The following is a 24,475-nucleotide window of genomic DNA, read 5'->3' on the forward strand; positions in this document are numbered from 1 at the left end:
GCACAGAATCTAGAGGAGCTGGGCAGGAGCACAGCAGCTGCTGGCAGGTGCTCAGACAGCACTGGAAACATCCCTCACACCACAGTGGTAACAGAGGAGTGTGCATTCCTCTATCCAGAACAGCCAGATACTGCAAGCCTCTTCTGCATCAAGGGGTCAGCAAGACAGATCACTCTCTGCTTGCCCAAGATGTTCAGTGCTGCGCCTCTACATACCTTTTTATGCAGGATAGGTGAAATGTTCTTCTCTCTCCTTACTGCAGTGCTTGAATGATGGGAAATGCAGAGGTGCCTGCTCATCTCCAGACTGGTTAAAATGCGATTTGCAAGCAAGACTCTCAAATGCACCTCCTTGTTTCCCAGTTTTGGACTTTCAACTCACAGGCTGAGTCTGCTTTCCTCCGGGGAAGGGGGTGGTCATCATCTGACATTTGTATGCTGCCTAGAGCTTCTGAGATGGAAGTATCTATCCCCAAGGCCAAAGACAGAGACAAACATCACACAAATGAAGACAGGAGGTCAAGCAAGGGTTTGTCATATTTTAATGACATTGATCTTTGGTGTTTCCCTCGTTAGCACTCGCACTCTCCCCGTACTTCCTCCGTAAGCCTGCTAGGGATGGAGAGTTACAAACGAAAAGGAAAATCACATTTGAGACTAAAAACAAAGTATCAGAGCCTTGACTTCTCCACTAGAAACTACATGTACAAGGTCAAGATTTCACATGCAACACCTTACATCACAGATCCATACCTCACACCCTGGCCTGGAGCTGAAAAGAGACTTCCTGCCCCCTGTCAAGGAGGTGCAGCTCAATCCTGGCACCATGAAACCACTGGGGTGGCTCATTCATGTTAATATTGGCACAGCTTAGAACATCCTTGTGTGAACTGCATCCTGACTAGAGAGCAGTAGCCCTTGTCCCTCTACCCATCCATACGGCATCTTTGCTTCGGTTCCTGCCAAGTTCTAAACTAACTCTAAAAAGGAAAGATTCCACCTGTGATCATATCCTGAGCCATGCATGTTCTGGTGAAGCCCAGTTCTTCCCAGGAAAGACCACAGCATAGGCAGGATTGGTCTCAGAACACCACACTCTGGGGGAGCAGTGCTGTACTATGGAGAGGGACTGTGGCCTGGAAGACTCCTCCACTCCAGCAACAGAGCTGGAGCATCACGCCTGGGTTTGCCCAGTACTGCCTGTCTCCAGAAGAATGCTGCAGGCCCCCTTCCCTTTCTTCACTCTAGTGATCAGCTCCATGGGTATAAAAGGGCAGGAAAAAGGAAAGGAAAAGGGCTTTACAAAGGATGACACACCAAGTTGCAGGGCTTAGCTCAGGGGATGCCATGGGGCTTCAAAATTTGGCTGATGTGCAGCAAGTGTGGTTTGTATTCCTGTTAACTCTTCAGTAGTGGGAATGCTGGACATTAAGTATGCTTTCTTCCCCATGGCTTCCCTTGCAATTCTTATCCCTTCCCCCATCACCCAGGATAGAGAAGCCCTCTGAACCACCAGCATCCTGTTAGAGCCACCCATCCCTGCTCTTCCAGCTCCTGGCCAGCTGTGAGGTACAGGTCTCTGCTGAGCAGTACAAGGGTAGCACCAACACACAACTCAACCTCTACCTGTTCCGCGACTCCCCACTGGTGCTGTCATTACTACAGAAGTTGGTACTGTCAGGAAGATGGTTATTGTTAGTTAGGTCACTGTATTCAGTTGGTCCCTCGGTGTCCATGGAGGACTGGGCCTGCTCTGGCAGATCCAGGTCACCAGCGCTTTGTCCTTCACTCCCACTAGGGGCTGTCCGCAGGCTCAGGCCACGCTCCGGCAGCTGCACAGACTCTGACAGGATCCGTCCCTCCAGCTCTGTGCCCAGCTGCTGAGAGGTGGACTGCTGTGCTGACGTGCCCTCAGCTCCAGTGGGCTCTGTGCCAGTCTGAGAGCTGCGGTGGATCCGGTGGCTCACAATGATGTTGTTGCCAAAGCCGCCCATGGATGCCATGGTGGTGCTCTGCTCCCGCTGAACTACGGCAGTCATGCCACCTTCTGCCATCAGCCTTTGAATCCTACTCAGGGCATCCTCCCCACTGGCCCCATATTCTGGACCTTCACCTGCAAAGAAAGCAGAGGCAACTCTGGTGCACAAGGCAAACTACGACACAAAATAAAGCATGCTGAGTAGTTGCATCATGCAGTGTGCATGTGCTGGGACAGAAGATAGGTTCTATTCCAGACAGAGTCCAGTATTTTATTCCCATAACTTTCCACTTGGTTAAGTGTCAGACAAATGCACCAAATTCTGTCAAAAAAATCTTGGTCACTTCCACAGGTAACCCTCACAGACTTGCATGTCCAAGCCTTAGAAAAGCAGCTCTTATCTAGCCATAAAGATGTGGGAAAAAGTAGTAGTCAAAGAGGCAGGATGCTTTATCACAGCTGTAGAGACAATCCTGCCAGCCCCATGGAGACAGAAGAGAAACCTCAGTTTGCACTGCAATAAACCAAACATTTCACCATGGTGTTAAAGAACCCCATGGCTTTTCCTACTTCACCTGTTTGAGAAGTAGGCAGATGGCACACTGCCAATGTCCCCAGTGTCAATCTAGGGAGGACAAAAGAAGCTGGCCAACAGCAGACAGCAGCTACACAACACGGCCTTCCACATTAGCTTTGATCAAGTGTGTAGGCTCCTGCTCCCCTTGACTGGAATCTTTCGAGGAATACAAAAAAACATCTCAAGACCTACAGTCTTTGTCTACTCTTATCTCTGAGGCTTCCCTTTATAGTCAGACTGTAGTGAGCTCTGAGAGAACCATCGTCAGATACCTTGGTTGCTCAAGATTACTTCAGGAGAACAAAATCTCACCGAAGTATTGTCCATGTAGGAGATTAAATCACCATGACAGGGAAGTTCATCCCAGTTCAGTTTCTCAACATGCTCCTTTTGTTACAAACCCTATCCGGAGCATTTGGGGAGAACAATCTGTAATAATAAACTGCTAGAAACATTCCACAGTGGGATCTTGCTGATTCTTATTAAAGAAATAAATCTCACTCCTACCTCTATGAAGCTATCACAGTGCTGATTTGAGGAGAAAGCTGTGAGCTCTCCTGGCACCAAGGAAATGAACACAAATGTCAACAAGGCTAGATGTAGGGAGGAGTTAAAACACAATAATAACCAAAATGCCACACTGACTAGGAAAACAAAAACACTTGGGGCTGTGGAGTTTAATATCTTTATCCATGATTTGGATGAGGGGATTCTAGTGCACCCTCAGTAAGTTCACAGTAAGTTGGTTGGGAGTGTTAATATGCTGGAAGGTAGAAAGGGTCTGAGGAGGGATCTGGACAGGCTGGGTCAAGGGCAAAGACCAATTGCATGAGGTTCAACAAGATGCCCTTGAGTCACAACAGTCCCAGGTGGCACTACAGGCTGGGGGAAGGGGGGCTGGAAAGCTGCCCAGCAGAAAAGGACCTGGGGGTGCTGGTCAACAGTGGCTGAGCATGATCCAGTCTGTGCCCAGGTGGCCAAGAAGGCCAGTGGCATGATGGCCTGTATCAGCAACAGTGTGGCCAGCAGGACCAGGGCAGTGACTGTCTCCCTGTACTCAGCACTAGTGAGGCCATGCCTTGAACTCCATGCCCAGTTTTGGACCCCTCAGAAGAAAGGTCATTGAGGTACTGGAGCACATCCAGAGAAGGGCAATGATGCTGGTGAAGAATCTGAAGCACAACTCATAAGAAGAGCAACTGAAGGAGCTGGGGTTGTTTAGCCTGGAGAAAAGCAGGCTCAGGGGAAACCTTATCACTCCCTACAACTACCTGAAGGGAGGTGCAGCCAATGTCTTCTCCCAGTTAACCAGCAACAGGATAAGAGGAAATTGGCCTCAAGATGCACCAGGGGAGGTTCAGGGTGGACATTAGGAATAATTTTTTTCACTGAGATGGCGGTTACTCGTTTTAACTGCCTAGGGAAGTGGTGGAGTCACAATTCCTGGAACTATTCAAGAAATGACTGATCATGGCAATTAGTGCTATAGTTCAGTTATACAGTAGTGTTCGGTCAAAGGTTGGACTTGATGATCTTGGAGGTGTTCTCCAACCTAAATGATTGGATGATCATGTATCCAACACGAGAACTAAGATACTCAGCAAAGTTCACACCATGCCACTCGAGAGACGTCATGCAGTCAGTGACACCTTATTCCCTTTTCTCATGGGCTCAGTGGTACTTGCATCAAGCACTGCCAGCATCCCCCACCACAGAACACAGTTAATTTCATCCTCAAGTAAGCCTGCTGACATATTGCCCTCCTGCAGAAATACTATGGACATTAAGAGCAAATTTACATCTCACCAGTAGTCTAAGTAGGTTCTTGCTACGAGCGCAGTAAACCTGCTATATGCACTATACCTAGCCCCTTGATTAGAGCATCAGTGGGGCCACAGAGACACCTGTAACCACACGACAATCTGCAGCACAGCCTAAGAGGAGTGAGTAAGAATACCCCCTGGACAGAGCCTGACCCACAACTCTAGCAGAGAAATCCTATTCAGGATGTGGCTGATGTATTAATTAGTATGTGGCTGATGCATGAACTAGGAACTTGGCTGACCAGTACAAAGACTGAGGACAGAGGCAGCTATTATACTGGAAAACTCCAGTGTGAAAAACATGCATGCTAAGGGATATTGAAACATTAATCATGAGCACAACTAAGTGGAAGGTTTGAGAAGCATGGTTTTGGATTCAGTCATCACTTCCTTCTGAGGGCATAGTTGTACTTCATTACCAACCATCTGGCCAGGCTGGAGAGGAAGCTTAAGAAAGCCAAGATTTGCAAACTGGTCTAGAGACATGCCAGACAGGCCTATCTACACAACTCCTGAAACAGCAGGTACCGTGCCCTTGATAGATCACTTATTATAAATGAGTCCAGTACAGAAGCACTGGAACAGCAAAACAGCAAGGACTCCCAGCCAGCCAATGCTCTTCAGCATTACAAACATGTGCTTCACCACAGCACCCCTTGCTCTTCCCTGCCCCTAAATTACCATATGCCACGGCTGAATTTCCAATTGAGGCATCCGCTTGCTCAGAAGACAGGCAAGGGCTGATGCCACAGCAGGAATCAGCACGGTGTGAGCCTTCAAATCCCAGAGACACAGCAATGTTGGAAATTCCCAGTTCATCAAGAGCCAGAAGTGAGCCTCACCATTAAAGCAGCCATCAAACATCTCTGCTTTAGGGACTGTCCTCGCCTTTTCCTCTCAGGTTTCAACAATGACTTTGACTGACTAGTTCAGAGCAAAGCTTGCTGTGCCATTTGCCTTGAGCTGAGCTACAGCACAGATTCACATACAGCCCGTTTCTACTGCCTGGTGACTCCCACACATATTCTTTCACCAGGCTGCCAATGCAGACTACATTAGTATTCAGAGCAAGTGAAATAAGCTGACTTCCATTTGGTGAAGGTTCAGGGTGGGCACACAGGCACTTACCCAAAACAACAGCAATGCTGTAAACCACACATTTCAGCTTGCTGCAGTGCTGTGCTCCTACTAATGTTTTTTTACTGTAACCAAAGTGACCTTTCCAGAGGTCCAAACTCCCGTCTATTCCAAATACAGAACAAAACATTACTCTTGAGGGCAATTATCCCAAAGACCAGAGGATTTCTGTCAATGTAGCTGTCTCAAACGTTTAACTAAATATTCCCTAGCTAATGCATCTGTTTTTAAAAGTCCTCTATTCTACTCCAGCAAGATGAGAATTTGACACAGGCAAAACATCTTGCAAACTTTTGATGGAGCTGGGCGTAAGGCAGGGTATTTCCACTTCTAAATGAACTAGACTCTGAAGTACTTATAAGGAGTACAACTTGTTTATCTCTGAGCATGGATGGCACACTCATGATGAAATGCAAAGTCCACAGAAGCAAGGATGAGATCAGACTCCCCTGTATCTGTGCAATATACTGACATTGCTCTTGAATTTTCTTCTGTTTTCAACATTGCTCTTTCTAAAACCAGCAGTAGTTAGGAACCATGTTTGCAAACAAAGCTTCAAAATTAGAACTAACAGTAAGCACTGCAGAGATATCTAAGTCTTCAGAGAACATGAAATAATATCTCTGAGGTGTGTAGCTGCCCCACTAATTCAGATGCTCAAAGATAAAAATATCAGCATTTTTACATTAATTCACCCCTTGCATAAGAATAGCAAAGGGAGGGGCACACCACAGTATAACTAGCTATGAATAATTATATCTCCCTAAAATGCCCCAATAGTTACTTTTCCTTCCAACCAAGCCCAGAAACATGTTCACACTTCCTTTCTGAGGTAGTTAATCCAAACAACTCCACGGAACTCGCAAAAAATACAACTGCTTTAACTTGTAAGAATTTTCTTAGTAATATCTTACCTTGGCTATTCATATGAGTGAAACTTACTTTTGTAATGAGAGTTTAAAAGTAGCCCACATAATTTAATCCCAAGAGACCCAAGTACTTGGAGTAGATTACGCTGTAAAGGCTTGCATAGTACATACTTCTAGAACCTAAGTCTATTTTTTAGGTAGTGGTTTTCAGAGGATTTTAAAGAGAAACCAAAATTTGCAGTTCTATAGGACATATGACGCAGATTTTACAGATGGACGGGCAGATGAAAGGCTAAGGGATCTACCCACGTTCCTACTTGGAGAATGAGAGGCAGATCTGGAAGCTGATCCCCGGTGTCCCAGTTCCCATTTCCACGCTAACTGCCCAAAAGTCACATCACATCTGACAACAGCATTGCAAGAATGTGTTCAGCTAACATAAAACAACATGTTTCCTCTTGTTAGTATTCATGAGGCTCGGCAGGGGACCAAGTATTCCTGCCCAAGCAGCCCCTCCACACGTGTTCCTAATGTCTCAGATTAAATAAGTTACATCACATGCAGGCACACTGATTGCTTCTAAGTGCTCCTCAGACATCCTCAAGATGCTTTGCTTGTATCAGGAAAGTTTTGCTTGCATGTGCTGTCTTTTCACTACCAATAGTTTGAACAGACTGAATCTCACAAACCCAAGCCTTCATTTTATAACCTTCTTCCCTCTCAAATGTATCTGCTGCAACCTCTGAAAGCAGTTGGAACTAAGGGAAATTTATACTGGTTGGTGATAAACACTTCAACACAACAAGTTAAAAACTGTTTATGGCATGACAGTACATGTTGCCCCCCCAAAGACTGGCAAAGTAGCAATCCAGTGACAGCAAATATTCTGATGGCTACAATTTCAGTAACTCATAACGTGTGCCTACTTGCACAACAAGCACTGAGCTAGTTACGTGAATTTTAAGCCCAAAAGACAATGCAGATGGTAGGAAATCAGATGACAATTGCTTTTCAGTTATTTGTTGTTACTGCCCCTTGCACTGTACTCCAAAGATCCAACAGCCTGAACAAGTGGCAGCCACAGCCTGACCCAGTCTGGACCAGGAGTTACAATTTCTAAAGGTTAAAACTTTGGGCCACTAAATCTCATTAGAAGCTTTTGCTGGATTGTAAGTGAGATTCAATCTACCAGCTGAATACAGATCCCACTCCCATCATGGCTGTCTATTTGCAAGGAAAACAACGCCCAACAGATTGTTTCTAATTAAGGGTGCCTCAAAGTTACAACTCTATCACTATTTCCACTATGTCTGTCAGCTTAAAAGAATGCAAGAGACAGCTCAAACACCCTTTTAAGCATTTCTTGGTACCTCTCCTAGTTTTCTCTCAACTCTAGCTACCTTTCCTTTATGTGTGGCACGGGAGCAGAGTACACAAGTCTGCTATTAACTGCTGCAAAACAGGAAGATTCAGACATTAGAGGGATTCACTTCTAATAAAGTCATCATATACTCATTCCTCCAAAGGAGGTAGAAAGATAATCAGAGCAGCAAAGTCCCTGCAGAGCTTTGCATGAGAAAAGAAAACTATTTATACCCTCACAGAACTTAATTAGATTTCTGATGCAATTCTGCATACAGTCTTCTTTTTTTGTACAGTAAGCACATACCTGCAAGAAATGCCCTGAGCCAGAATTCCCCACAACAGCAGGGCTGACAGGACAGAGGACAGAAACCCATTCTCAGGGTAGCATTAGCCTTTTCTTTTCTTTTTTTTTCTTCTTTTTTTTTTAACATACAAGGGGGTTTTTCGGTTGGTTGGTTGGGGCTTTTTCACCCCTCGTGGCAGGGTGATAACTAAACCACTTTCCTTTACATTACTCAGACTCACACTTGATTTATCCATTCTGCTGCTGATAATGCTGCTAAGCCTTTACATAGTGATTTCCATCTTCAAAGCCCCATACAAAACACTAATTAATCTCCACAGCCCCTGATGTGCTTTACTATGGGAAGATTTATTCCCATTTAGTAGATGAATAATAATTTCCTTGGGTCACACTCCAAGTTACTGGTAGCACATTTCTCACTTTTTTTTTTCTTTTTGCCCCTGGCATCTAGATCATGCTATTAGGAAACAGTTTCCCTTCTAACAGGCAGAGTTACAATAGATACAGTGGGCAAATTAGCCATCAGGAAAGCACCACAGCACCTAGTCTTGCCTGCTGGAACACACTGGATGTGCATCACCAGAGTTGGTAATGCTAGGAAAATGGCTGGCTTACCATCACAAGCAGCCAGTAATACTCATGTGTAATGTGAAGCACAAAGACTTAGATGAGCCAGACTACCGCTGCCACAAGTACCTGGCTAACTGCCTACAGTGCTGGTAAAAGCAGAAGAAAATTTGTCTCTCTGCTTCATGTCAGGTCTTTGTACTATTCTTCTATCATGTGTTACTAGATTTTTTTGATCCTTCATCCTCCTGACCATTATAGTCTTCACAGTTCCCTGTTTCAAGTTACTCTTGAGCCCTTACAGAGGAATTTCCAGTGAGGATGCAACTGGCATAGGAACTGACCAACAACAGGGTAAAAGGTCTTGGCTCATCTCTGATGCATGTGTTTAAACTGCAGTAACTCCTTTGTTCTACAGGCCCTGATATAGCTGCAGGAGTCACTGCCCATTTTGCAGGTGTGGCCATTTGCAAGGGGACATGTGGTAAGTCAATGTCTGAGATGGAAATTGCACCACATGTGGAACTTGCTGATGATCTTCCAAGCAAGAAAGACAGATGAAGAGAAGTACCTGTCCTAGGCTTGTTATTTACACTCCTTTTATTCCAAATGTTACATGTTTTTCTTCTTTGTAGAGATATCCTGCCAAGGTACTGGTAAAGAACAACCCTTTCCCCATCTCATTAACAGCCTAGTTAAAACTCATGATCTAGATCTGGAAATTGAAAAGTTGGAAAGAACAAGATAAAGAAACTGTCAGATGATTGCAGAACAGCAGGAGAGAGAAGCAGTGTTGGAGAACTCTCCTGGTTTAACTGACTCCAAAAGCCTGCAGCATCAGCCATCGTGACCTTGATGCAAGGAGGTCCCGCGCTCTATCATGTTCTCAGTCTGTGCACCACAGTCAGTGGAAGAACCAGTTCCCATGAGTTCAACATTTGTCCAGATAGTCTGCGTTCCAGTCTTATTCACACACCACCAACTGCACTAACCTTCCAGAGAGGTTAATCTCAGCTCTGCTGAGATAAGCAGACGGAAACCCCAGTGGGCAGGACTTTCCCACTTAACTTTGTACAGAAGAGCTGAGATCAGAGAAACAGAAAGCCATATCACACATGCTGGATACTACACAGCAGAAACTGTGGAAGAGTCACATACCAAAATGTAACTTTCAGAATGACAGAGAACAAGTAGGCATAAAGGCACACACAGGCATGTTGTGGGCTGCTTCCCAAAGCCAAGGAGGTTTATCATGAACCAACAACTTCAAAACTGTCTCCTTGATTTTCTCTTGTCTTTCCTGTGTATATACTGTCCAACCCCTACCTAGCCAAGCCTTCAGAGCTGAATGAAAGCACAATGTTACAGTATGAGACAAGAAGCTTGGATGAATCAATGTTTTCAACAGATTAGTGACTTTGTACAGGAATTGCACAGTAGCTGCTTCCGGCTCCTTACATGTTGGTAAGTTTTCCCGGACTGCTAATCACTAGAGACATTTTTGTATAGCTGAACTGGGCACTCATCACGTACCTCATCAATCAAACTAAACAGAATCATCAAAGCTGTTTTGTGAGAAGTGATTTACAGTATTTTATTTTGTATCAAAATGTTCAGCTTGTGAAGCCTGCAGACCTTTTGAATAAGTTGGGAGGATCAATCTGAACTCTAACACAGAGGCAGAAAGGATAACTCTGCAGCTTGCAGCCTTACTGATGGTTAGGAGATCAGGAGATGTGTGAGGAATGAAGGCAGTACAGTTGATTCTACAAAGACACAATGATCAGGAGAAGAATGACATTTCCTTCCTCAAAGCATGTGAAAAAGACAACTTTTCTATTCATATGGCCAGAGATTCACTCTCCTGATCACCTATGCCTGGCTACAGGCAAATTAGGCTGGAGAAATATTTGTTGAAGAGATAAAAGGAGTATCCAAATGCACTGACAGAATGTGGAACATATGTGGAAACTCCTAAATCACCAGGTAAACTCTGTCAGATAAACCACTGATTGGTCTCCTACCTTCACCAGTCCCCGCAGAGGCGGATTCCTGCTCTTGTACCTCCCTCTCTGTCTGAGTCTCGGCATTCTGCAGCTGAGGAGCCAAGGTCTGGGTACCCTGTGATGTCACAGAGGTGGGGGGATTTCGGGGTTGTAGGCCTATGGCATTCATCAGGCCCATGTCCCTGTCTGTCCTCCATGTAGCTCTGCTGGTTCTGAAAAGAGAGAAAAACAAGTAAAACCAGGATCACTGGAGACAACATGCCCAAGTAAGACTGAAAAAGGAACGTGAAGCTCTTCTTGCCTCCACTCCAACTAGGCACCTGCTTGCCACTATGAGGATGGGGATGAAAGGAATTGTGACCTGCACTTATTTACACACAGTGGTCTCTTGAGTTTCAAGCCAATGGATTCTTAGAGTCCACTCACCCTTCCAGAGAAGCAGCGTGTCCTACAGGCACAGAGAGATATCCCTGCAGCATCATTAAGCCTGCAGAACAACCGTCTTGGAGTTGAGGAGGCAGCACAAAGTGCAGTGCAGAAGCACAAACACACACAAAACCTTCTGCACAGCAGGGCAGTTTTAACTCCCATGGATGTGGCTTGTATCCTTTCCCTGCTCTGGACTTCCTGGTTTGTCAGCGTCGCACATGAATGCACTCTAGCAGGCATTTCTGCCCATTCCAGTCAGACAAGGGAAACCCTGTGTTCTCAAAAGCAAACAACAGGAACCACCTCAAGGCTCATTAGCTTCTCAGACTCGAGCAGCTGAAGTGTATGATGCTACAGCTGAATCTTGACAATGCCACGATGCTCTTTTCTAAACTGACCCCTAAGTGCTGGGAATAGTAAAGACAATCAAGGAAAGACTGCCTCATTTACAACCTTTTCTTCATAAGGCTTTGAAACCTGCTACACTTTTTTTGCTCTCTCTTGAGCTAGTTCATTCTGGACCAGTATTTCTGTCTTCAAGCTGCCATTATACCAGACTGAGTATGTACTGTCAAAAACTTAAGTAGTGGCAATATCCACTCATACAGCAGAGTAAAGAATCTCCACTCATACAGCAGAGTAAAGAATCTCTGCTGCTTATTTTTCACCCACAATCAGACCAAGGCTGTAGGACAGCCCAGACATTTGCCCTGTAAACAAGCTCACAACTTCCTTGGTATGCTGAAGCTCACAACTCAGAAACACAACTATCACCCTCTTGCTGAGAACAGCTGGCTTACAGAGAAATACTTGTCACTATGGCAAGAAGCAATGGACTGTAGCATCACCCTTGTGTTCAGAACAACATGGGCATCACTAGACAGACAAACAGCCAATGGGGACATCAAGGGATTTAGCTTTATTTTTAGAGTTTATTACTGAGAAACAACTGTCCCAAGATGAGCAATTAAAAAGATGAAAATCAATCACCAGGTCAGCATGTATTTGCCCTTTTCTCTGCCAACTCCCCTGTTCTTTAGTTACCTTCCAAAGGCCATTTGCTTTACATGGTGTTTTTGATGCATCGAGCCCCACATGTTCCTCCCACAGCTGTTACTGGGGCCCTGAATGACACATGTACTTTACTAGCACTGGCACTCTTGGGCAATGAATGTCACTTGCTGGAAGAAGGCCAGGTGACCCAATCAGGCAATGCCAAAGGGGGAGAAAACTGCTTATTTAAAGCTGCCAGTGGTAAGGGAACAAAGAAGTGATGTCAGAGCTAACAAAAACAGCAGAAAGGGTCAGGTCTCTCTAACCCGACACCCAGGAGACTCACCCAGGCCGCTCACTCCTGCTGCTGGAATGCACAGTGAAGACATTCTCATTCAGCTGGTCCCAGTGGTACTCAACTCCAGAGTTTAAGGCCCTTAAAATGCCAAAGAAGGAAAAAATATTAGCATGACAGGACACTGTTCAAGCCAGCACACATTACACCCCCACAACATGAAGAATAGTGTTGATTCCTGCCCTACAGATACTGCAGATCTAGCTCAGTTCACGTTTTCATTAAAAGGGCTCATCACCATAAACCACCTTGCAAACAGAGTGCTGTATTACCAATTACCCTGGAATATTCCATTCATTTCAATTCAGTATTAACACCAAGACACAGCAACAGGAGCAGAGAGATTTTCAGGAAATGAAGACATGCAATTGTGTGCATAAAATCCTGTTACCCTAACTCCAAGTAACTAAACAAAGAATTGGAATGGAAAGGTCAATTCTCCCTGTGGTGTCTGCAAGCATTTCCTACACTAGGTAATGGTCAGTAAGATACTGCCCTTATTCAACATTTAATTTCTTTGCAAATTATTCTCATTCTACCTATAAATAATCTTTATACATCCCTCTCACTGACAATCACTGTGGGGCAAGGACAGATGTAGAGGACATTTTAACAAGTTTCCACACAAGAGCTTATATTACATCAATAGCATGCATGTCTGATAAGTCCAAATTTGAATTTTACATCTAATGCCACTAAGTATAACGGAACCACCAATGCTCTGGAAACCTCCCACACAGCATTTCCCCAAAAGATACACCAAGTCAGGGCTTACTACTTACAGGAACAGACAAGGTTACCAACCACTGCTGAAGACAACAGGCAATCACAGAAATGAAACCACTATAATGCTGCAAGTACACATCCCACCAAGAAGAGGGTGAGAGCGAATCCAGCTTACTCTGTGCCATACAGAAATGTCACAGGACAGGCACTCACTATGCAGTCCAAGTCAGCATAGAGATCCCCCACCTACTGCTGTGTTCCACCTTCAGAAGCACTCTGGGCTGCATTAGCATGGAAGGCACTTCCTGGAGTGTTTTGCCACACCATGCTGACAGCTCATATGAGCTGTCTAAGAGTTTTGAAATGGTGCTGTGTACCACCACATGGTTGCTGGACTGCACACTCCTGATGGTGCTGGGTGGAGAGTTAGCAGTGCTGTGCAGTGGTCACAGCAAGGCAAGTAGGGGGGAAAAACCCAAAACCAACAAAATAAGACCTGTGTAGACACAAGGGAACTGTGTCTGAAGAGCTGGATTTCCATCACCCTGCAGACAGGCTCAGAACTAGGGGCAGTCCTATAATCTGAAGAAAGGATTCACAGAAAATAATTGGTAGTTGGTTATGGCTCAGGCACAAACAAGACGTTTTATGTACATATAAAAACTGTTGTCCCTGTAAAGAGATGCCTCAGCAGAATTGGCAAGAACCCCAGCTTAGAAGATGCTGCAGGTCAGACATGCTGCAATGGGAAAGCAGTGTGTATGGAAGGCCTGGGGCTAGGCTGCCAGGATGACAGCACCCCAGGTTAGGACCCAGGGTGAGAGATGAACAAAATCAGGTCAACAAAATCACACATGGAGGCTACAAGAAGTAACCAGCCATTGCTTTTTTATTTTCTTGTGCTGAGCTAGTCCTGCGCTACATTATAACCCATAAAGCAGCTGCCAGTGAGATGCCGATTTACAAAGGTTTCTGAGTTTACTGACAGATGGTAACTTGTCACTAAAACTGTGCCAGTCCCCCTGGCTGCTCCATCCACTGCCTAATATACTGGCTGAGAATTAGCTGTCACACTTTGCTGTCTGTGAAGCAGCACAGTCCCTAGGCAAGAGAGACTTTCTGACCTCGTAGTCAAAATTTCCATAAAAAGTCTAATGTGCTTGGTATCTACAGCTATTACACAACAGAGCTAAGCTGACCTGTGCTCTTTTCTCTCTTCTTCCACACGTCTTCATGTTTCCCACAGAACAGGCATGGTCCCCCACAGCAATGTAAAGGATTGGTATTCCTTGCCAATGTGTGCCTTACTTGCCTTTGCCAGCTCTCAAGACAAGAAACCACAAGACCACAAAGCTACCCCCAGGCCAAGATGGGTGCTGACAATACCACATTTCCTCTCTTCCCCAAACACTATGTTCCTGTAATATACAGAAAATGCAGCTCCTGCACACATGCTTCTTTGAGTGGATCAATTGCACTTCTACAAAAGCATCATGGTACCAAGCTGACATGCAGTACACCCATGAAAAGCTCCTGACCATGCTCCTACCTATTCTGCAGAGTTTCACTACTGTACAGTTGGGTTGTTGGACAGCAAAGTCCACTCTAACTTCATGCTGTCAGTTTGCACACGGTTAAATCAACAGGCATTCAATTTAATGCATAACTTTTCATACTGATTTTAAACACTGTCATTTATCAGCTGAGCTTCACTGCCAGGGTCCTATTAGCTATTCCTTTATTGCCATAGAATCAAGGGCTTTGCCTTCCTTCCCTAGAAGGAGGACCTGTAGCAGATGGTGCCAATGCTCTGGATGCTGACTCTGGGAACACTGATAAACAGGCTTAGGCCAAGGTCACTACACTTGGCCACGACAGGAGTTCAACATTCGCAGCACCACTTTAACCTGGCTTTTTAGTTTGGTTCAGTTTTACCTTTATTCCTTGGATGTTCTTTTGCCCCTGCTGGGCAGAAGAAGTGGCTCAGAAAAAACAGCTGGCACTCCCTGCAGCAGCAAGTATCTTCACTGCTGCCTTTCAGCAGTCTCTTCCTTTGGCCAGCTACACAACTTACCCTTTCCCATCTCTACCTCTTGCAAAAGCCATAAGGCCCTCAGCACCATCTCTGTCCTCTTTTGTATGCATCTGTGTATCTCTGAGCTAGAATCCACACTGGTCTCTTTACAGCCCTAAGATCAGTATCAAGATTGCTCCTGATTAGGTTTTCCAGCCCTTAGACGATTGATTGAGCCTATAGAAGAGATGTTTCAGACTGCATCAAGACACAGTGAGGAGAGCATGCACCTGAACTTAACAGAGGGCACTGGTATATACCTTTTATATGAAGATCATAATGTCTCTTCTTAATGAATCAAAATTTCAAAGAAATACTGCTATTGTGAGGGCTAAATGCCAGTTTTAACATCATGTTTGCATTAGAAACGTGATCACATAATCACACCTTAGACCAACTTCAGTACACAACAAAATGCGTGTGACAACCACAACTATCTTGGTTTAAATCAGATTTTCAGTTAAGCTTACAACTTGCTCTGGTTTAGCCACACCTATTTAAAATAGTGCAATCTCCCTTTTCATAAAGCCTAAAGGTTTTTTAGCTCCCATTGCAAAATACTGCTTGAATTTTGTAAATGAGCAGCCTTTCACAGTACGTTTCCCAGGAGATTTGCAAATCAAGGCCTGACGATTCATTCCAAAGAAGCAGAGCTTACACTGGAGAAATGAATATTTTTCAGGTAATGTAAGCATTTAACTTTTGCTTCATCAAACTCTAGACATAGAAATGCTAGAAGCATTTTACATTTTTCAAGGCATAAGGTAGAAGCTCTGTGTAGCATGGAGCCACTTGGATGTGGATGCAGTAAAAAGGACATTTGTTGCCCAGGGCTTCAGAGTGAAAAATTGCAATTCTCCACACTGTGTCAGTCATGGACAGTGAAGTCCACTTAGTCAAGTTCTTACTTTCTTCCCTTTTATGGCTGTCACTAGGCTCTCTAAGCCCTCCCTGGAAATTTCCATTAGCTTTGTTATATGCGGAGCTGCTCAGAGCCTGGATTTCCCAGCAGGGATCTGTTCTAAGATGGACTTTTCCTTCACGCTTGTGTCCAGCTCACATTATTAACGAGCTTGGAGAGGATGAAGGGCACAGACTTGCAGGCTTTGCTGAAAGTCAAATAAGGATTCAGAGTGGAGCCTGTTAAGTACTAAGAGTCAACAACTTAGCAGGCCTCTCCCTCTACACAGAGGTATTACCTACACAGCTTCAGTTATGTCTCCAGGAAGAAATTAGGGCCAAATACTATGAATTAATGATAACATCATTAACAAATTACAAGAGAGCTGAAACACAATTTAGTGCATTTGCTTAACCAGTATCTGAAGGGTAAACTGACAAAGCACAGGTCAGCACAAACAAACTCAGACATCTGGGTAACCCCCTCCAGCTGGAATATCCAAAACTGGGAGTAGAAGAGAAGAAGGGATTAAGGTGAAATTTCCCCAACTCTACCATAACAATACAGCTCAGGAGTATGAGAGCAAGACAAAACAACCCATAATTTGCAAGTGGTGTATGCATGTCCAGGAAGGCATAAATAGCACTTACTACCTTTTCACTTACATCATCAGGGGATGATTTAAGTGAAATCTGAAGACAGTACCAATGAGAAAATGCACTGCTCTCCTCCTTCAAATCCTGCCACATGGAAAGGCCCAACAGCAGCCCACTTGTTTGCTATAGTAATGAATTCAATTTTGATTACAACACTGCTGCCTGCAATCCCATCCAAAAATATCAGCACAACCTCATTACCAGAATGAAGACTGTGGCAAGCTCAACACAGAAAGGAAGCTGCCTTTCTGATGCCATGCAATGCATCTGATTTTCATGCTGCCAAGTTTGCTTCCTCCACAAAAGGAAATACTCCTTAAAGCTGATTTCTCAAATATACTGTCCATTCAAGATCACTAAATGCAAGAATACAAAACCAGATTAGTTTACAAAGGATTTGAATTTCCCAAGACATGCTTTCTTTCCTTTGTGTAAACTTGTCATTCTTAAGCCATTCAGACTGTATAAAGGAAATAAAGTGAGCTACAAGAGAACAAGGTGACACTATGCTAAGGAAGAGGAATCTATTGTCCTGGTTTGGGAAGGAAGAAGCAGCACACAGTATCTCGTGCAATGCAATGCAATGCAATGCTGGCCACATTCCAGATGCATCCTTGTCAGCAGCTCATTATCTCTTCTGCCAGTGTGGTGATGATTAGCTCAGCAAGCCCATCCCTAGCTCCCATGATTAGCTAGGCAACGGTATTGTTAGTACAAGGCGAAGTTTGGCACTCCCAGCAGCTGCCTGGATGGGAAAACAATAATTTCTAACACCCTACTTCATAAATATTTAGCTTTCTGTGCAGGCGATGAACCACGTGCAGAGACAAATCCAAGTGAAACTGGCTGCCGTGCAAACTGTATGGAACCAGCAAAGGGGATTTCTGGAGTAATTCTGCAGGGCAGTAACTCCTTTTGACCAAGAAGAGGTGGCAGCTCCATTGGTGCCAGCTCATGTGCAACTAGCCAGGAGAAGGGCACAAGATCAAGTATAGGAATTCAAGGAACACAAAATCTACAGTTTATGATTGACAACCACAGTTATTTAAATGATGCATGACATCATCCTGTCCATCACATTGAGATGAATGATGAATCTAAGAGCAGACTCATTTTTACTCCTCACACTGATACAACCCACTAATTTTCCAGAATCCTGCAGGTTTTGCCTGTGTGAAAACCAGCAACCATGCAGAAACACACCCTGATACCTACCTGAATTGTCCAAGGTGCTGCAGAAGCAGGGTAGCAAGTAGCTTGGTGCAGCTAGTAGCTGTGTGCCTGCTTCAGGGAGGGTGCCAACTCAGCTTGGAACACTTTGCAAGACAACTAATCCTGTTCATTTGATTGCGCAGTCCTAAGTTAAATGCTGGGATTTTTGAAGATGCTGTATTCAAACTCACACCATTTGTATGAGGTCAGCCTTATAAAGCTGGTGGCACCAGTAGCTAATTCAGCAGCTCTTCTGTCTCAACAATGTAAACACATACAAGTTTATTCTGCCTACCAGTGGACACTTAAGTGTCCAGTGATCCAGTTCATGATCTTGTGGCCAGTGGATAAGATTTAGACAGAAGGCACACCCCTAACAGCCATCTTCCCTCAGCAAAACTTTGCTATCTCAGCTAAGGAAGAGAGTCCTCAGTCAGCTAAGCTGGTAGATACTTCAGAGAGAAAGAAGAGGGGGTGAAAGAAAACAGAGATTAATACAATAAGAAGAACCCAAACAGAATAGTTTCTTCTGATCCACAGGACCACTATAGCTAAAAACTAAGTGACTTCCAGGAGTCAGCATTTGCAACCTACCTACAGATTGCATGTAGAAGATAAGCAGACTCATAAAATAATTTGAGGTGGATGACATACAACCAAAAAGCATTAAGAGGAATTTTTCTTATATTCCACGGGAGAAGTCCTCAACTAAGAATCAGTCTTCCAACACATTCAACAGGAAGTAACAAATTGAAATTAAGCACAATACAATGACAGAGCAGATAGAATAGAGTTTAGTATGAAAGTGTGGATGTTTCATTATCTTGGGACTCAAGAAAAATATTGAGGTTGAGAGTGCTGCATTCCTTAAGGAATGCAAGGTTGAACAGAAAAACCTGTGTTGAGAATAAGGACAAGGCAAGTACCTCTCAGACAGCCTTCGTTCTTCTGCCAAAACACCAGAACAGTTTTTAAAAGCAATTTTCTCAGAAATTTTTTACACTACCGTCATGTACACACAGTGTGACATAGGATGTTGTAACTTGTATAATGTTCATGAGAAAAAGAGCACAGCACCCAAGCAAAATAGCCTAGAACAAACAAGGCAGAAATAGACCAAAGAAGAATTTTGTGAATTTTCACTGATTTTCTTCTCCCGAAATCTTGCTAGTATGCCACAGTATCCTTTGTTATCTAGCTCCAACCATACCAAGTACTAGGTAGGGACACCTCTGGAAGATAAATAACAGATTCCAGAACACAGAGTTTAAAGGTCTTCAAAAAAGCACAGTTCAGCTTGATATTATCATCCATGCAGCTCCAAAGACGGACAACTTGATTAAGTCCCCTAAAAATCTAAAGACCTGTTAGTTGTTTAAAGTGATTACAGGCAGACTATACTCCAAATAAGCTTTGAACCCCCAGAATATCTCAGGCTGTTTATGATCTATCAGCTCTTCCAGTGGCTTAGACAATTTAGGATGTTAGGAGTCTTTGGGGGAATAAAAATTGTTTATGCCTTCTAAGGCCTTAAAACATCTTAAACTGCTACAAGAGAGCCAGTCACTCTTAAGTCATATTTGAACTTTCATAACTGTTTTAGCAGAAGCTAACATTGATGAAGTAGGCTTGTTTTGTAGATATTGAGCCAGCAAACTAAACCAGGAAAATACATCTATAATGGGAGAAAGCAACGTCAAAATAAATACTTAAAATTAGCAAGCATAGCAAATGCTTATTTTTAATAGAACATTGGAATGTGCATACACAAAGTTGCCAAGCTCCAGAACCAAGATCTTGGTTTGCTCAAGTCTCAATGAGATCCACAGAGCAAGCAAAGTTTTATATTTTTAATCTTCAGCAGCTTTGAAATTATCCAACTAAAAAGTATTCTGTTTAGCATACAGGGGAAACTGAACTGCCTCCAAAAAAAAGAAAAAAAGAAAAAAAATCATCAAGAATGCCAAATTGCAATCATTACTCCAACTACTCACAGTTTGTAGACATGAAGTTACGACCATTTGCAGACGGATTTAAAATAGGGCAAAAAAATGAAAAAAAAAAATATTGGTTGTTTTATTTGCTACCTGGATTCATTAGCAGAATCCTGCTGGAAAAAAAACAGGCATAAGGGACACCAAATAAAATTCCACAAATAATATGGATTAAAAACCAGAAAATTAAAGAAAATCTTATTGGAAAGCCAAGGAAGTAAACAAGTGAACAAGGAAAGTCTAGTATAGATCCATGGAGAAAAGAAAGTTTATAAGACAGCCAGAGAACTTGTGCTGCAAGAGAGGGAAGACATTCTAAAAATAAACATGAGGAAAATGGCATTAGAATGAAAAAAGGACTATTCGTTTGTGAGGCTAACGACAAAAATCAATGATGTTTCAAAGTGGACAAGATATTGAACTCTCTTCTCTGAAGTCTCCACTTCTAAAATATCTAAGGGTACTTGTGTAATTAGGGAGTAAGAAATATGCCAGACATAGCAGCTAGTTGCACTCATTTAGAATTTTTTTTTTAAAGTTAACTTTTTTGAGTCATTTGCACCTGTTTTTTAATACCTTACCAAAAAAAAAAAAAAAAAAGAGGAAATGACAAAAGGGCAAAAAAGTCAACTTAGCAGCACTGTTAGAAAGAAAGCCATACTTAAAACTGACTATTATTGTCTTAAGTGTAACTTTTATCCTTAAAGAGAGTAATATAACAAATAGAAAAAAGAAGATATATTGAAACAATGAAAGAGTGAGCCACATGCAGTAGGCAGTTAGTAAAATAATTGCTTGCATGAAATTTAACTGCTTTTGAAGACAGAATTAGAAAAAAGTACAGGAAGAAAAGGTGGCAGGTATGATCTGAATAGATGTAAGTGAAGCATTTGGTAACTGTTGTACAGCACGTGGCTGTGCTCTTACAAAGTGTGCTACTGAAACTGAGAACTAGTTAGGACCTGCGGATGACCAGTGATGCAGAACACAAACTGGTAAATACCAGGCTATGGTTTCTTAACAGAGAGCTCTGTACCAAGTTCCATTTCTCATGGTAGAAAAGAAATGTCACTAAGTAGCCAGTTCTACAGTATATCTTGAAGAATTGGGTGAAGGAAATTAACTTGCTAATAACTGAAAACTTAAAGCAGCTTTCAACATTTATCTTTAGGAATCATAGACATACTAAGTGGAATTTTATGAGGCAAACTTTCACTTAATGCCATCAGTCATCCTGGATATCCCATTCACATACAAAAAGGGAAAAAAGAATAAAAAATGGTATCAGAATGAAAATACTGTTTCATGCCTCCACGTTAGCACTCTATTTCTGCAACTGCAATGACCAAGCCTCTTGGCACTGAGGTTACCTAGGCTTCCCTGCAGAATTCGGAAATAATTAATTTAGTTTTTTTCTTAAATGCAAGAATGACAAAATCCAAATGTACACTTGCAGGATGCATCTATAGTGCAAAATGGGCCATCTTTCCTCCTTTTCAGTGCTTTAATAAATCAAGAGCATCTTTTATCCTCATTTAGACAATTCAATGTATCTTGTGGTTAACAGGCAGCAGAAGTCCAGGACACGCATTCATTTCCTTGTTAAAGATCCCCTGCAGATGCTGCCTTTCAAAAGGCCATTTGCTGGGAGGACTCAGACATGAGTAGTATCTCCAGCTACCCCAGCTAACAGTTGTGAGAACATTTCCTATGCAGGGTTGCTAACATCCCTTGGTTTCACATGAAGGAAGACAGTTCCTCCATCTGTCTCCTTGTTTACTCCATCCTCCTGAAGCTATTCTTAAAAGGAAAAAGATGTCGTTTATGCTGCTGGGGGCACCATGGCTGGAGGCTACAGAGCCTGAGGAACAGAGCCAGCCAGCAGGGAGACATGATGTGCCAGGCAGCTGCATAGATTACCATCTCCTTACCAATGCTGATAACTAGATGTAGACACATTGTCCCCATCAGTATGGGAGAATATGCTATTCTCAGAGGAAAAAAAAAGATTGGCACAGACAGATAAATGCAGTGATCGCTTGCAAAGCATAGGGATTTATCATAAAGATAATTTTCCTGGAATAATTTAATGTTAGAGACAGATCTTACCCCAAAGAATTAAAATATGCACACTAAATAGCACTGAATCAGTTTGAGACTCTCCACACCTACTTCCCAATGAGAGAAATCTAAGGAATGCTGCCTCTGAACCAGATGCATCTTCAGGAGTATATTAATTCCATTACCAGAGGCTCTGACTGCTGAAGAAATCCTTCCTCTCTTGTGGATGCCTGCAGTAAAAAGCTAGCCTTAGACAAAGTGTTTCAAGAGCTTTAAGTTTTCTCAGAACAGTGAGGTTTCTGGAATTGTATTTGCAAAAGCACGTGAGCACTGAGCCCTTCCAGAACCTGCTTCTGAGCACAGGGGAGAGGACACTCAATATGAAACAAAAATTGATACTTGGATCCCCTGTCTTTCTCCCATGGTGGTCATCCACAAGCAAAGACAGCAAAGGGCAGCAAGCAGTCTGCTCCTCTCCACTTTCAGTGTCCTGTTTCTGTTTTGCAAGACAGTCCATATTTGAGATGCCCCACCAAGAACGTTTCTGAAGGGGAAAGCTCTTGTTGGGATAGGAAAGGTTGTGAGCATTAAGAATCAAATTCCTTTTTAATTCAGTAGAGGTGTTTCTACCATACAAGATAGACACCGAGGATTTCATTCCATGATGCAAACCCAAAGATTCAGAATCTGAATCAAACCTTGAAGTATGCAGAGTCAAGAAAGATGCACAAAACATTACTGAACATTATTACTGGTGACAGTTACAAAGGATGTCAGGTAGAACGTAGCAAGGGAAAAACATCCCTGGGGAGGCTAAAAAAGTACTAGCAGCCGTGCAGAAAAGTCAGTGTGCAGCCTGACAACAGAGGAGTGGGGGGAATTCATACTTCTGTATCACTTCCTGTGACAGACCTCCAGGCCACAGTTGAGTGGTACATAGTAGAAATGGAGCACACTACCTCATGTGGTATGCCTAAAGGGATTCCTGTTTGAATCTGACAAGGCTCTTCCACTGAATATCACTGTTATCAATTTAGTGTCTTGATTTAGCTCAGTGGTGCCCACCCTTGAAAACACAGCAGCCTCAGAGCCTTTCAATACCACACTTTTGGATTGAGCACAAATTCAGTTCTGTTCTCAGCTGAACCATTTTATAGACCAACAACCCGTCCATGAGCCAGCAGTGCCCTTGTGGCCAAGAAGGCCAATGGAATCCTGGGGTGTACTAGGAACAGCTTTAACAGCTCTTGGACAGGGCAAGGGACATGACCCTGCCCCTTTACCCAGCCCTGGTGAGGCCATCTCAGGACCATTGTGTCCAGCTCTGAACTTCTCAGGATAAGACAGACATGGAGCTCCTGGAACAGGTCCAGTGGAGGGCTACACAGATGACTAGGGGACTGAAGAGAGGGTGTCAAGAGAATGGAGCCAGGCTCTTCTTGACAGTGCTGACCAACAGGCCAAGAAGCAATGGGCAGAAACTGGAACACAAAGTTCCACCAAAACAAGAGGAAGGACTTCTTTACTGTCCAGGTGACTGAGCACTGGAACAAGTTGCTCAGTGAGATTTCACTGTTTCCTTCCCTGGAGATATTAAAAAGCCATATGGTCACTATCCTGAGTTATGTGCTCTAAGGGATGCTGCTTGACCAGAGGTTGGACTAGATGACTTCCAATGGTTCCTTTCAACCTTGACCATTCTGTGATATACATTTAAATAGTTCTTGCTTCTTGGATGTTTATGGAAGGCTATATAATCCCCTCCTTATCTTTCCTTTTTAGCCCTGATAAAGACTCCACACTGCAGATTTTCTTAGATAAAATGTTCCCCTGATCCCACTATCAAGTGCTCTATGCTACTGTGCAAGTTAAAAGGCAAATTACAAACTATTCCATCTTATATATCTAGCTTATTCTACACCCATATTAATATTTTGCCACCTCTGCTGTTAAGCATCTTGTATCTCATCCTAGAACAAAATTTTTTCTTACAGCCTCATGTATTGATGGCTTAATCACCTACAATCAACCAAAACCTCAGGTCTTTCTCCTCCTCCGTCATTTTATCTACTGAACTCAGTGTAATTAGTCACTAAGTGCACTTCGTACTGTTAAGTTCTCATTTCTATAGCTCCAGTTATTTTCACAGCAATCTGGTTCCTTTGCAATACTTTGATTTTTCTCTGCAATGACAAAGCTAATGTCACATCCTCAGCAAATTTATTCAGTGCACCCTTACCAGCCATTAGTGTAAATAGTATTAATCAACCAGTTCCAGAACTGTTTTTTTAAAGAAGCCAAATGATCTCTTTTTTGACAGAGTCCAGATGTCAATAATGTATTCTTTCCTTTAGCCAGGACTTCACCCATTCTTTACCTGCTCTTGTTGTAATTCTTTAGAATTAACCAGATTTATTGTAGTTCCAATATAGGAACTGTCTTACTAAAC

General features: G+C 43.2%; 1 protein-coding gene across 4 annotated transcripts in view; it reads right to left on the reverse strand.

Annotated features, from left to right (window-relative positions):
• Positions 1–524: 524 nt before the first annotated feature.
• The window catches only part of AMBRA1 (autophagy and beclin 1 regulator 1), a 126,074-nt gene continuing 102,123 nt past the window's right edge, over positions 525–24,475 (reverse strand). For 3 of the 4 annotated variants that reach the window (XM_068193563.1, XM_068193561.1, XM_068193562.1), the window contains exons 16-17: positions 12,388–12,483; positions 10,714–10,834 (exon numbers count right to left, since the gene is read on the reverse strand). In XM_068193563.1, coding sequence (XP_068049664.1) covers positions 12,390–12,483 — 94 coding nt within the window. In that variant the 3' untranslated portion in view covers positions 10,714–10,834; positions 12,388–12,389. Of the gene's footprint in view, positions 2,113–10,643; positions 10,838–12,387; positions 12,484–24,475 lie in introns of those variants that run through there. The other variant, XM_068193564.1, reaches the window with a different exon arrangement.

This window comes from Anomalospiza imberbis, chromosome 6 (assembly GCF_031753505.1).
Source record: "Anomalospiza imberbis isolate Cuckoo-Finch-1a 21T00152 chromosome 6, ASM3175350v1, whole genome shotgun sequence".
Classification (NCBI taxonomy): Eukaryota; Metazoa; Chordata; class Aves; order Passeriformes; family Viduidae; genus Anomalospiza; species Anomalospiza imberbis.